Source organism: Zalophus californianus, chromosome 5, assembly GCF_009762305.2.
Source record: "Zalophus californianus isolate mZalCal1 chromosome 5, mZalCal1.pri.v2, whole genome shotgun sequence".
NCBI classification, from domain to species: Eukaryota; Metazoa; Chordata; class Mammalia; order Carnivora; family Otariidae; genus Zalophus; species Zalophus californianus.
The window spans coordinates 62,037,447-62,053,124 of record NC_045599.1 but is presented as its reverse complement, the minus strand read 5'-3'; the positions used below and the strand labels follow the sequence as shown (position 1 = coordinate 62,053,124).

The window sequence follows — 15,678 nt, the reverse complement described above, 5'->3', positions numbered from 1 at the left end:
CCCTGCCACTCCCCCCTCATGTGCACAGGCACTCTCACTTGCTTTCTCTCAAGTAAGTAATTAAAATCTAAAAAAAAAAGTTTTCATTGCATGCATTCATTGTTGTTTGCCATCTTTTGCTCTTCGTCTTATCCTGGAGGACTCAGTATAATACACTAAAGACCAGCACAGTATATTTGGTGGTAAATCGATTTTCACAGAGTTTTCTGAAAACTTAACTACAATTTCATTTATAGCATTATTTCTAAAATAAAAGATCTGAAAATTTCAAACAACCAGCTAAAAGTCATAACCATAATATGGCTTTCCATGTGCCAGAAATTGTGCTAAACTCTTTGAATGTAAATCCTATTTAATCTACACAACTACCATGATGTATGGTGGGTATTATTTTTATTCCTATTTTATAAGTAAAAAAAAAAAATGAAGTTTAGAGACCTTAAGTTACTTGTCCAAAATCCAGCTTGTAAATGGTAGAGTAAGGATTTATAGCCATGTCTAACTCTGAAGTCCATGCTCTTAACGAATATCTTTAATATCTAACAGACCATTATGTTAAACAATGGCTCTCAACAAGAGTATACCACCTTCTTGAGGGGTATTTATAAACAAACCTGAAGGTATGAGTGACAAATGTGTACTCTTTAAAGGAGGCTCTATATATAGGGATAAACAAGATTCTTTTTAAAAATAGCTTCCAGGAAAAAAATACAATAAATAACTTTCAAGGGCAGAGGGAGGCATTACAAAGGTATAAAAGCAACCTTTGGGGGTAATGGATATGATCACCCTCTTTGACTATAGTGAGGGTTCATGGGTCTCACCTACGCACAGCTTTATGTTTCCCAATAACACCTCAAGACAACTATTTTTAATAAAATAAAAATAAATTTCTGGAGCCTATAAAGTAAAACAACAGTATAAGTATTCTCTCCAAACAGTCCAACAAAAAGACTGAGATAAAGACTGAAGGTTTGAAGGAAATAACCAAGTGACTGATTCGTAATTTCCTTCATAAAAGTGGTCCAGCACTGCAGAAATTAAGTGGCAAAAATACAAACCTACCAAAATTCACAAGAGAGGTATCTGCTTTGCCAAGAGCCCCCTTTACTAACTCAGATCAACAGCATGCACTGAAGCAGGGCTGGGTAAGAAACCAGTTATACCACACACATACCCAATCCCAGAAATCATCAACTGGCCACTCATATCCCACATTTTATTCATCACTAGCATGTTGGGTTTGGTCCTATTTCTGAAAAATGTTTTTTAAGTAGTTGCCAATATTTGAAAATTTAGAGATTTCTCCCCCCCCCCAATCTTCTGGGGGGAAATATCTTTACTTTTCTTGAAAGGTCTGGTAACTCTTGGGTCCACATTCCCAACCAGGCAAGAGGACAAGCAGTCTGCTCAGCACAGGCCTTAGGACTCAGTGTCCATATTGTCTTGTACCTGGCAGCTTGATCCATTTATGTTACCATGCCTGGACTCCAAGGCTTTTGAGTTTGTAGTCCTTGCCCTAAGGTTACAAAGATTTTCTCTAAACAGCGTTTTGTTTGTTTTGGTACTATCTATGGACTCACCTCCACATTAAAAAAAAAACAAAAAACAAAAACAAAAAAACCTGCCCTTAATTAGAGGTGCAATTCCAAGTCCAAAGGGTAGGTAACTTTCCTAACTGAGCACGCAGTAGCAACAAACAAGAAGCCAAACATAGCCATACCCATCCCTGAAGCAGAGGCCAGACAAGAATAAAAACAAATCCTGGAAACTAGTTCTTGGCACACTAGCTTCAACAAATTCAGTGAAGAAATTTCTAACAGATATTTCTATTATTATGAATCTCCCTCCTGGAGACCTTCCCCAGCAACCCCCAACATGCATGCATATGCATGCACACACATACACACACACACACACACAGTCCCATCTCCCTCCCTAACCTTTTCCTCCCCCATTCTACTAGGTCACTGAAACAGTAACTAGAGTATCTATTATTCTACTTCCAGCTTAAAACAAAAGAAAATTTCTTTTTAAAAAAAAATTTGTGGAAAGGAAAGGAAAAGGTTCTCAGGAATAACCATACAAATTATTACAGGTCAAAGGGATCAGAAACCTCCATTCATTCAACGAATAAACAGCCAACATTTTAAAAAAATCATTATATATCAGAAACATTGATATTAAAGTCGGGATGGGGACGCCTGGGTAGCTCAGCCAGTTAAGCAGCTGCCTTCAGCTCAGGTCATGATCCTAAGGTCCTGGGATCAAGTCCCACACAGGACTCCTTGCTCAGCAGGGAGCCTGCTTCTCCCTCTGCCTGCTGCTCCCCCTGCTTGTGCTCTCTCTCACTCTCTCTCTCTCTCTGATTATAAATAAATAAATAAATAAATAAAGTCGGGATGAAGGCAATAAAAGATGAATAAAGAGGAATAAAAACTTAAACACAATAGCAAACAAAATTATAAAATACTCAGGAAAAACATTAATAAAAGGTACTAATAATAAAGTCATGTTATCCTGGAGCAGGAGATGCCTTAGGAGCTTATGAACCGTCCAATCACTAACTTAAAGAGTGGGGCTGGAGGCTCCCATGATACCTCCCCACTCCCGCCCCATGAAAGCTTAGCTGGCACATGACCCAAAGCGAAATCATGGCTTCTCTCTCCGGTGACATCATGGATCAGATCAAAACCCGCATTTCCCTGCCCTACTTCTGAATCATAGGAATCAGCTCAAAAGTATTCACATTTCTCAGAGTTCATATAGCAAATAGAGCCAATAAGCAGAAAATAGGGAATCACCATTTTTTTTAGGCATCAGATTAAGATATCAAGTAGAGAAAATTTATCCTCTCAGAAAATTATCTCAAGGAACTCTTAAAGAGCTTTTGGCAGAGAATCCTTACTAAGTGTATGTGTGGAAATAGATGAGTCCATAGACCTTTTACATTATTATTACTGAATAGAACCAAAAGAAAGAATACTTTGGAATGTGTTTATATTATTAAGAAATTTCCAATTAATTCATTCTTCAATATTTCAGACTTTGTGATTGTTTGACTATGGTTTGGTTTCAGGATTATCTTTCCACTCTCTGGACAAAAGTACTTTCCTAAGAAAATTAATAGCGTAAATAAATGGTTTGAAGCACCCAGAAGCATCTGTTTACATTCAGATAATTAATATGCTAAGCATTCTTATCTATTAAATTAAAGCAGATCACCTAAGGACTTTTCTAGATAATACTTCATTAGCCAAATTATAATGAGTATATATAGTTGCAACAATAAAATGGACATCTTTTTTAAAACATTCTTCAATTTAAGCCTTTTACTAAATCAAACTAGCTTTCATACATTAGTTTCAATTACTGAGGTTTTTTTCTAAAAGATTTTTATCTATTTATTTAACAGAGATAGAGAGAGAGCACAAGTAGGCAGAGCGGCAGGCCGAGGGAGAGGGAGAAGCAGCCTCTCTGCCAAGCAGGGAGCCCGATGCAGGGCTCGATCCCAGGACGCTGGGATCATAACCTGAGCTGAAGGTAGCCGCTTAACTGACTGAGCCACCCAGGCACCCCTCAATTACTGAGGTTTTATACAGCCAAAAAAAAACAAAAAAACTTCATTAAAATAGAAAATAAAAGTTTCTGTTCTTACCTTCGAAGTTCTCCATTCCCAGCCATCACCTATCTGCCGTGAATGTTTAATGAATTCTACACAAAAACGCTGGAATGCTTTTTCTCCAAAGAACTCATCTTCTTCCATACTAATTGATAACTGCAATATAAAAACAGTATAAGCATGAGCTGTAGAATGAATGCTAAAAGGAATTCTGCTAAATCCCTTACTTCTTTAAACAAACCAAAATTTGGGACATAGAATGGAAAATATCCTCAGAGCCATTCCAAAAAAGTGCTATGTTTCCATCTTTCTCACCCATCCCCATTTCTTAATCAGAAAGAAAATGTGATCAACATGAAAACTTAAAACCTATATTTATAACAAATACACATCTGTGGTTCAAAAAGTTAAATCTGTCCATAAATTTAGTTTCAAGAGCTTAATTTCATCTCACTTCTTCTAAGCTAATGCTTCCAATCTCCTCAGAGCTTCCTTCTCTACATTCTACCTTACTTTGCTCTTACGTAGATAGTGTGGCAGTGCTTAGATCTGCACTGTTCTTCACACTTTATTAGGGAGTTCAACTCACTAACAAATGATGTTCTAAAGCCTGAAAGTTCTGTTTTGTAAGGTTATGATCATCTAAGCAATTACCTACTTTATCGAATCTACAAATTTAACAAATCAAGGAATAGCCACATATTTCTTATATAAATCTGTCCAAATCATGAACCATTGTTTATAAAAAGAGAATTTTAGAGCTAAAAGGAAACTGGTAAATTATATAGTTCAAGACCCTTGGCGAGAAAAGTTAGACCAAATGAATTCCTACATTCTCCTCATTGGTGATAAGCATCATCAGGAAAATTAGCACTTGTTGATTGTTTACTATGTCGAGCACTAAGCTAAACACCTTACCTCCCCATTTAATCCTCACACAACCCAAAGACTGCTGTTATCCCCATTCCCCAAATGAATAAAAGAAAGTAATCTGCTCAAGCAATGCAAATGAGAAAGGATTCAAACCCCAGTTTGGCTACCAGGCCAATGATCTGTCTATACTAGCTGATTCTCAATACAGTGTTCTTTCTGATTATTCAAATTTAGTATGACCTCTAGAAGAATTTGTTCATTCATCCAAGAAACACATACTGAATATCTACAGTAGGTACTGTGCATAGGGGAAGGTTAGACATACAAAATGAAAAAAAAATATATATATAGTCCTTGCCTTGTAAGAGCTCACATTGTAATGAAGGGAGATAAGCAATAAAAATCATTACAGTAGAAACTCTCTTATCCAACCTCCATTCAACCAACTTGCCAGGTTAACCAACATAATATCCCTTCCCTCAGTAAACACTGATGTCTACAACATGGTGATCATGAGCACTTCTACTCCCATCAGTTGAGTTTATATTCACAAATTTGTATATTATAAATACATGCTTTAATTAAAAGCTACATAAACCAAACCAATAAAATACAAGTAAAAAAGAAAAACAACTGTTATTTCTATGATTTAATGCCTTGGAAAGACTTTATAAAGGTAAGTCTCCATAAGAAAAACAATTACTGAAGTAGCTATGGACAATGCAACTGAAAAGATTGGTGGGGAAAAAAACCATACAAATCCAGGATTCTGTGCTCAGACTGCTACACAAATAGCTTGAGTTCTTTCTTTTAAACCCAAACTGGAAATCTAGAGGATGCATTCTGGGTTCAGTACATTCATGAAGTAACAATGAATTCCATTCAAGTACACATACTCAAAGAAAATCCCTTGGTCATACATGAGACAATTGACAAATGAATGCATTTCAGTTCTAAGTTAAAATAAAATGTTTCATGTCTGCATGTATTTTTTTTTAACTCTAGCTTTAATCAAATTTTTCAATTAATTGTTCAACTCTCAATCCTGACAGCATTGGAAAACAGGACTTCTGTTTAAAGTATATACAAATGATGAAGTCCCTTAACAAGAGGGGATAGAGTGGGATGGTATGTGTGGGGTGGATGTGAAGATGAATCTTTAAGGTATATAAGAGTTTTTCATTTCTTTTTTTTTAAGATTTTATTTATTTATTTGACAGAGAGAGAGAGCGCGCACGCACGCAGAAGCAAGGAGAGGAGCATGCAAAGGCAGAGGGACAAGCAGGCTCTATTGAGCAGGGAGCCTGACACAGGGCTTGATCCCAAGACCCTGAGATCATGGCCTGAGCCAAAGGCAGCTGCTTAACCAACTGAGCCACCCAGGCACCCCGGGTATATAAGTTTTTGTAGCGCAGATTGTCAGTGGGTAAAGCACAAGGCTTAGGACAGTGGTCCAAGCCGGGAGGATGGTACGAACAAAGGCAAGTTAGGGTGTAGAGAACTCCAAGTCTGATCTCACAAACATGATGCAGGAAGTGTAGGCAGATATAGTCTAGTCACATGCAAGTTAAACTTGTCTGCCCTCTATTGGAGCAGAAAGGCTGAGATACAGTTTCAAAGGCACAAGATTGAAGAGTAATAAACTTTTTGAAGGGAGACTTAACGCGCCATGCAAGAGTTTGGACTGGAAGGTTGTTGTGGTTACCGTTAGCAATACTCAGCTCCCCTCAGGAACCAGCAGGGAGTTGCGCTGAGCACACATGCAAAGCTGAGGTTTTGCTGGGTTGATTCAGTGGAAGGATAAAGGTAGAAGAAGAAATGAAATATGCTAGTGAGACTAGCTCAGAGTTCCAGATTAGGTAGGAAAGTAAAGATACCAAGAGAAGGTTGAAGGGGCTCGGAAAACATGGTAATATCAAAGAATATTAGGTACCAAAAGGGGTAAGAACAACCATAGTGAAAGGAGGGAAAAGGAAGACCAGAAGACATTGAGACTTTAGAATTCAGGAGGTCTCAGCAAGTATATAAAGTAACTTACAGATAAAGGTCACTGGAGCTCAGGAAGTTCAGAAAAATATGAGGCTTATGTTTGCCGTTTTCCACATGGCTGCTGAAGTCACTTAGAATTATCTGGAGAGTTGGTGGGGGTGGAGAGCTCTTTAAAGAAGATGGAAGATCAAATGAGAGATTTGTAAATGACAAGGGACAAATGGTAGAAGATGGAAGAGCCCAGAGATGATAGGCGATACATGGTGTATAATGCTAAATTCATCAAGAATAATCACTAATAGACTAATACAAGTGATCCTGATGAGCCAAAACACAGCCTTGGATTCCTTCTCAAGATGGTGCTAAAAGCAGCCACTACGAGTGAATAGGGATATGTGACACTACCAGTGAATATGTGAGGGGAAAAAAAAAAAAAACCTAGCTTGCTGTATCCGGTAGAGCTGAATTTCATAGGATATAAAATTCCTCAAAAGATCCCCAAAGGAGCAGGGATATTTACATGAGACTAGAGAAGCAGTGACCTAAAATTCATTCTGGGGAAGTGGGGGCTACCAGCAATCTTCATACCCTAAAATCTGTAGGGTGGAGGAAGGAGCAGCTTCCACTCAAAGAGTTTCAGTTTTTCTTTGTTCTTTTTTGTTTCAAAGCCAAATTTCCTTTAAAACTAGTTAGTAGTGGAAGCACTGACCTGTGAAGATGTTAACACCATGTGAGATGTGGAAACTGATCCACACTATATCCACTCGCCACCCCCACCCTGGAGATTGACAATATACATTGTGATGGGGAAACTATTAACTCAGGATTTCCTGACTCTTTTGACCATAAAATTCTTTTTCTGGGAACACTTAACTTATTCCACAGAATGTAGTAAAGACAATAATGGGTTAAGGATTTAGATAAGTCTGTTTACTAGGGATGTGTGCTCCTGAGATCACAATGGAAAATCTGAGAGGGTAGGAGAAGAGGTTTGGGAAAAGAAAGCACCAAGTACAGGAATTCTAAGTATATAAGAGACAATAAAATGCAGGGGCTTCTACTGAGGCAGTCATCAAACATTTCAGGTATGTGAAAGAGATCTCGGGTTACACAACAAATCCTGGCTAAGGTGCTTCAGTGCAGACACAAGTTGAGAAAGTGACATCTAAGAAGATAACTAAAAGGAAGAAGAGAAGCTAACTTAGCAAAGCAGAGAGGCAAAGGAATAGAATGTACAAAATCTGAATATAAGGGAAGCTCCGGTAATCAAAGAACCCTTGCTTGACTGAAATACAGAGGTAGAGGAAAGGTACTGGAAGAACCACTGCTGATGAGAAAGGAGAGCCTGCTAGCCTGAGGGCTCAAAAGGGTTTCGACAGTGGGAGTAAATGGATCAGATATGCATTCTGGCTTCCAGTGGAGCCTCAGGTCTTGCCTGACTAGATGAACACCTGTTAAAAGTCTCTTGCAATAACCCAAGAAAGACAAAATGATTCCAAACAGAGCCAAAGACTGGAAGTAGGGTAGAAGGGGGAGGGATTCAAAAGACATTTTGATAGTATACTCATTACAACTGATGGATCCCGTAGGTGAGGGATCTGTGAGAGAGAAGATTCAAGAAAGATTCCCTGCTCTTTGCCATAGGTGGTGGTGCACTGAGCAAGAACAGGTTTGGGGAGTGAGATGGACTTAAATAAATCATATTGATTTGGAGTTTGGAATACCCATGTGAAGAGAATCTAGCAGGCATTCTGAGATGGATCTGGAACTCAGAAAGAAAGAGAAATCTGGGCTGGAAATATTAATTCTAAATCAACATTGTATAGATAACAGAACACATTTGATCACTCAGGAGGAGGATACAGAAGTAGATTAGGAAGACCAAAATGGAGCAGTCAGAAAATTAGTTTTTTCATCTATACAATGACCCTGACATATTGAGAGATACTAAATCAAATGAAAATTGAATTTAATTCATAAAAAAATACTAATACATTTTGGCATATTTTATAAATTCCAAACGAAACCTTACTTAACAAGAAAATTGAACTAAAGTAAAAACATTCCATTCCCGAAGCCCCCCGGTTACTTAAGGTTTACTAAACTATTCAAAATGTTATTCAAAACATAAAATTTCACTCAATAGCCATAGTTTATCTAATTAACAGCACTGTGCCACTAACAAGATGACAGCACATCAAAGCACTAAATATTTGGTTGAATACTTTTAAAATTATCTAAGGACTGGGCTTTGCTGAAGGATGTTACATATAATAATATAAACACAGCCTGATTACAAAATTAGGAACTATATTATATTAAAATGATATCCATCTCAATTTGAATCATCGTAATATGCCATAATGAAAATATCACTGAATAATTATCATGTCTTTGCTCAAGTAAGAATATTTCAACTCATTAAATATTAAAATATAATACAATCAACATTTTCATACATACTTTTCAATATATAATACAATATATAACACTCTCTGGTCCTCTACCAAATTCACAGACTAGTAGAGGCAGAAATTAGAATGTTAGAACTTCCTACTATGAGATGGCTGAAATTATGGTCAAAAATGGAAATAACTTGGGGCACCTGGGTGGCTCAGTGGGTTAAGAGTCTGCCTTCAGCTCAGGTCATGGGTCCTGGGATCGAGCCCGGCATCAGGCTCCCTGCTCCCCTCCCTGCTTCTCCCTCTCCCTCTGCCCCTCCCTCCCCATGCTTGTGTGCTCTCTCTCTCTCAAAAAAATAAAATCTTAAAAAAAAAAAAAAAGTGGAAATAACCACAACTTCAGTTTAAGCAAAAATGGCAAGACTTTATTTTGCAAATGTAAAACCCCTTAGACCTGCCTCTGTTTCCAGACTTAAGCTATCTCAAATTCAGACTAGAGACGACAACAGAACACAAATGAACTTTCAGTAAAAAGACTAATTCCAATTCTCATCTCATCCTAAACAATGAACCTCTCATTTCTTATTACAAGTAAATGTTAGAAATGAGTTCAAGCTTTTTCATGCCATAAAATATAAGTTGTTAATGCATCTATTTTGCTTGAGTTTTACTCCTGCTGGAAAGCTATTCGATTTTTTTTTTTTTTTAAGCTCAAACAATCAAAACCTTCTTTTAACTGCTTCAGCAGAGGCTACAGATGGGAAGGTAGAATAATTTTTCTCCCCACCAAGTGAAAGCAGTCTTTCTAAACTAGAGGTTAGCCCTAAGACTAGACAGTGTGAAGCTTATTCTGCTGCTACTAATTATCTTTTCAGAAAACAGCCCCTGTAAATTCTAATACTGTGTATAATCATTGTTCAAAGCATCTTTCTAATTAAAAACAATTTTTTTCACTACCATTCTCCACTTTTTTTATGTGCTTTTTAATCTAATGTGTGGGGAACTGATTCTTTATGTTTACTTAATTTTATTTTATTCTATTTTATTTTATTTTTGGTCAGAGACACTTTTGATGAACCTATAAATCAATGTATATCAGAATCACAGTGAGACTAAAACACTTAAAGAAATATAAATCTCCCCAGAGCTTAAGATGTGCTTACCATAGAATATACTATGAATACCTTTAAACATTAAAGATAATTTTTAACTAATAAAAATAGGCAATTTCCTCTACATTTGTCCCTCCCTGTAACAATTCCACATTATTATAAATTTAGGTTTAGACTCTTTCCTAAGAAAACAAACAAACAAAAACATGCAATTACTAGCTAGGGAGATAAACTGAACCCAATACCTTTATGAGAATTTGGCTTGAATTCATTTAGATAATCACTTACCTAGCAGGGTCCTTGGGCAGTGAGCCTCAAATTTCAGAGAGCAAAGCAGAAGCCAGGATACAAATTCAAATGTGGAATCTAAGGCCCAGGCCAAAGAGATTACCTGATTCTGAAGCCCCCCAAACAAACATTTGTAATTTGCACCAGACATACATTTGAGGAAGGATCATGCTAGGAAATTGTGACAAAAGATGGATTGGTTTGATAGGGCTAGTGAGGGACCTGGATTTCAAGGCATTTGATAGTCTGGATGAGACAGAGCAGGGATAGACCCAGTAATCCAGTAAATAGCACAGGGAAGCAGCAAAAGGGAGAAAGTTTGGCTCAGTCTCGACAGCAACTAACCAGTAAGCTCAGCACTCCCTCCTTCCCTTCCCAGTGAAATATATATCCCAAATAAAGTTTAAACGGGATACAACATTATACCTGGACTGGAACTGAAGAATGTTAATTGGTAGCTTGATGCTTGTTGCAGCCTCTGCAGCAGGAGGTCCAGTTAGGAAGAGCATACAAAGGCATCTCATTTCTACCCATTCTATATTTCCTTCAAAAAAAAGACCCTGAGGTGCCCCCTCCACTACTGGCTTCCAAGCCCATTGCTAATTCTCTTTCAAGGCAGTTCTCTCTCAATAATAAAATGTTCATGGCCAGAAGTGGAAGGTGAAGCCAAGTGGAGCAATGCATACTACACTGTGAAGTCAGCAACTGGAGGCTCTGGGAACAGGATGAGCCCTCAGAAGATCACAGTCTCACCACAACCTCTTTCCCTGCAAAAACTCAAAAAACTATAAACCATTTCAAATCATACAGAAACACTCCCCTTGTTATAGACACAGGACTGAAAAATTAAACAACAGCCAAGGAAGACCTCTTCTGAGTACAGAAAGATCTATCATTCAGAAATCTGGTTGTATCTTTCCAAAGAGTCTCCTACCTCACATGTAGATGAAGAGTCTTTCAGCACCTAGAGGTAGTGAGAGTGACACAGAGAGCTTGCTCACTCTGACAAGAGTGAACAATACCATCCCTACATACGTCCCTTTTCTGTGAAGGTAAGAAAATCAAGAACATCAATAACAGTGTGGGAGCAAGACCATGCTCTTCAACCATAAGGAAGAAGAACACCGCCATATAGAGGAAGAGAGAAAGCTTGCTTCTGTAGTGGGCTTACACTGGGAATCAGGAGAAAAACTCGGAAATTATCTACTTTACGTTCCCAATTGAAAAAGACAAAGGGAAAAGAAAAACACAGCCTCTAAAACCAAGAGATGAGGTGGGAAACAACAGCTGAGAGTAAAAAAGAAACTGGATAAGAAAAAACTGGAAGGGGATTCAAATATATAATAATAGTAAAGATTTAAATTCTATATGAGAGGCAATAGAGATAAGTACAGAAGCTGGAAAAAATCTAATTAGTACTTTAGCATATACATGTGAGATGCTCTCCAAACACAGAAGAAAAAGGACCAAGATGAAAACAAAGCATATTGATTGATAGGGAGGACAAAAAATACAAATCCAATCTACAAATAACTGGCATTTCTGAACTGAAATCATAAGCAAACATACCACTGAAAAATTATTCCTGAGCTGGGAGAAAAAAAAAAAAAGATCAAACATATTTACCCTTCTAAATTGAGAGGATTCACTTTATTTATGAGAAAAATGTTGGAAAAACAACAACTATGCCTAGAGGTAGCCTAGTGGAATATTGTAATTTAAAAAAGAAAAAGAAAAAACAAAGATGCAGGCAGGTAAGAGTTTACCTACAAAGGAACAAAAATTTGGGTAGCCTCCACCGCGGGAACACCAAAAGTCGACAGAGGAATGTCTAAACATCTGCGAATTTCTGACTTACAAGTTTGTATCTTAGCACCTACAACAAAGTTAAGCACACTATAAACATTACATAAAAGTTGTAATGAATAAAAGAAAAATTAAAAATTTTGAGTTTATTTTATATCTCTCTACCTCTCTATAGTACATTTCTTCAACTTTCAAGCTTATTTACCAATTGGTCTTTTCCCACCCAAACAACAGATTTATATGACATCTAATCTTTCTGATACCAGCGTCATTATTTTTATTAACATTATCATATTTTTATATAAAACTAGACTTCTCTGCAAGCACAGAAGTGCAACTGTTCCACCACTGCTGATGATTTAAACTGATCCACCAACTCTCTTGTTACTGTTGGGTTTTTTGTGTATCTTTTTAAGACTTATTTATTCGAGAGAGACAGACAGACAGAAAGCACCAGCAGGAGGGGCAGAGAGAGAGAGAGAGAGAATCTCAAGCGGACTCGGTGCTGAGCACAGAGCCCGACACGGGGCTCAGTCCCTGAGATCAGGATCTGAGCAGAAACCAAGAGTTGGATGCTTTACCAGCTGCGCCCCCTGGAGCCCCTTTACTTTTGAATAGTGAGTGTGACTTGAACTAACTCTCGTCTGCATGTATGCTAATTAGGCCAGAACCAGGAACTGATGGTGTGTAAGTCTGGCCAAAGTTATTCAACAAAAAAGAAGATTCAGAAAAAAATCAGCACTGTATCAGAAGCTACAGACTCAGTGCTACTCTGAAAATAGATGATAGAGAGATGCATTTTTAAAATATACTACCAAGTACCATTAAAAAAATAGTAGTTGGACATTTTTTAATGAAAGAGACATTCCCCTTTTCTTCTTACAAAGTCTTTGTTAAAAACTAGATTAATGTACCTTCTTATTTCCACAAGCTTTCATTCATTCACCTGGCACCTACAATATCCTAGAACTTTGCTCTGTGTGTCCTCATAGGAAGGAATATCATGTTTCCTAGGAAAATCAGAGAAGACGCTAAAAGAGGGGAGTCTGGAAGACTTGAATTCAGTTCTTTAAGAACTCACATGTGAATAAGGGCTTACCAAGTAGAGACAAAGCCATGCCAAAAAGATGGAAGAGCGGGTGCCTTGGGTGGCTGTTGGTTAAGCGACTGCCTTCGGCTCAGGTCATGATCCTAGAGTCCCGGGATCGAGTCCCACATCGGGCTCCCTGCTCAGCAGGGAGTCTGCTTCTCCCTCTGACCCTCTTCCCTCTTGTGTTCTCTATCTCTCATTCCCTCTCTCAAATAAATAAATAAAATAAAATAAAATAAAAAGATGGAAGAGCTCCTCAACAGAGGGCCTGATGCTAAGTTTTAAAAAATAAAATGGCAACACTTGAGCATAAGTTGGGTAGTAAACTACAGGCAGATATGGTCCAATGGTTCCCAACATTAGGAGGGATCATTCTCAAAGGAGTTATCTGGAAATGAGTGAGATCATAGTGGGCTGTCACAAAGAGGAGGAATTATAGTTTGCCACTGCAATTTAGTGCTCAGGGACCAGATACAATGAGCATCCTACAATGTATGAGACAGCCCCATACAAATGCCAGTTGAGCTCCCTTTAAGAAACACTGGGAAGTAGGTTAAAACTTCACAAAGTCTAGAAAACTTAACCACGGTGTTTCTTAGCGCTTTGAAATCTGAGATCACAACCTGCATTTGACTCAATAAATCTTTACTTCCAAGAAAGCTGTGTTATGCTTCCTTCTTTCCTTTGGCCACCAAGAAGCTGAGAATTTAGTCTATGGGGAGGTGGGCAAGCTGGATGAAGGAAAGCAGTTTACTGATAACCTTAAGAAATTCCATTTAAAGCAGTGGGCAGTAAGAAATCTTTGCAGGTCCTTGAGCTAGTGTAGAGATGATTTTAAAAGTTTTCTCTGATGGCAATTAATGACAGTGATATGAAATAACCCTAACCTCAAAACTAATCTTAGATTAATAAGTACTCTTCCTGGGTTTTGTAAGCCTGAGATCAGCACTTCAAGGCCTGAGATACCAGATTCTTTAGTGGTGCCTCTGGTTTTGCAGTTTTCAGCAACCTCTCCCTAATCTGGATGCTTTCACGTAGTGTTTATTCTCCATTCCCCTACTTTCCAATAGTTTCATACCCAGTCTGCTGAGCCCCTGAAGACATTTGTTTTCAGCACATAATCACTAAATAATCTCTACGGCACTTTGTTGTTGTTATGGTTCCTGACTATGTTTATGATTCAAACACTGCCTCCACGGTCCCAAACACATCTCTAGGCTTCAAAGATACTAATGATCAAATCAAACCCAGACTTAAAACAATCTATTTATGTAAACTTTACCTGACATATTTTTCCTAAAGGGTTGCTTATCTTTCTCAGAAATTTATAAGCATTAAGAACTACTATCAATTTAATTTGTCATAAAACATTATGCCCAACTTGATTGCCTCACGATGTAGCAGTATCTCAGTTAATATTAAATAAAGGGGGAAAGGAAGTGGCAAAGTGAGAAGGTAAAGAGAAATAATCTTGTAATAGTCTATATCCAAATGAATCCAGTGTAGAACTAGAAACTGTTTCCACTAACTTCAATTAAAATATCAATAACGATTTTTAATCCTTGTAATTACAATACCTTAATTTGAATTTCTCAATGCTCAACATTTCTTTTTTGATTAAATTTTCATTTTGTAAATGTTTCCTTTTGTCCATATTTGACTCTTCAGAAGCAAGAAGTTAAGAATTCTACTTGGGGTCCTCTAATGTTGCTAAGTACTACAAAGGGCCTATGTTTTCCAATTCTAAAAAGTATAAACTTAAGCTTTTGCCACTCAAGAGTGAGGCCACTGTTAAACTGTAATTTTTTTCAGTTATAAACATGATTCACCCAAAAGGAGCCTGTGGCAAAGATTTATTGAACTCATGACAGAGCAAGCTGAATGGTAAAAATTATAAAAATCTTGGAAATAGGGCAATAAAATCACAATCTTCAGGAGTGTTTTTTTCTCCCAGTCAGAAATAATTTGCATCTCCATTACACACACACAAAAAAAGTAACTGCTGGGCCTGAGCCCTAATCAATACTATGTCAGGCAAGAGTCAAGTCCCCTAGATAATTAATTCATCCTCAGGTGGGCCTCTTAGACAAGGTTCCATTCTGAGCTATTCTTTTGCTTTTCCTAGATGTTTATAATTTTCGCCATCATAAATGTTTCTATAAATCAGTTAACTACCCCCCAACTCATATTTCACATACTGTGAGTAGATATGTTATTTGGGAGAAGAAAAACTGTTGGCTATAAATATTAACTTATTCCTCCTGATTCTTACTGATTATCTGAAACCCCTTCAACTTAAGTGGGACTTCGCCACTGGAATCACCGACAATTTAATACCCTTTGTTTCAAAGTTACGCGGACAAAGACTTGCTATCCCTGCGCAGGTTTTAAACACAGGGCAGTGACTACCGACGTTGTGCGCGAGCGCTCAGTAGTGGCCCAAGAGGGCCGGTCACACTGGGTGCGGGCCTTCCTTCCCCCTGCGGCCCCACCCCC

General features: G+C 37.8%; 1 protein-coding gene across 6 annotated transcripts in view; it reads right to left on the bottom strand.

The window, feature by feature from the left end:
* Nucleotides 1-15,678, bottom strand: part of ATP6AP1L (ATPase H+ transporting accessory protein 1 like) — a 286,142-nt gene that overhangs the window by 269,990 nt on the left and 474 nt on the right. For 4 of the 6 annotated variants that reach the window (XM_027605199.2, XM_027605195.2, XM_027605194.2 and 1 more), the window contains exon 2: nt 3,659-3,778. In XM_027605199.2, the coding sequence (XP_027461000.1) occupies nt 3,659-3,766 (108 nt within the window). In that variant the 5' untranslated portion in view covers nt 3,767-3,778. Of the gene's footprint in view, nt 1-3,658; nt 3,779-6,533; nt 6,639-15,678 lie in introns of those variants that run through there. The other 2 variants (XM_027605198.2, XM_027605200.2) reach the window with 2 other exon arrangements.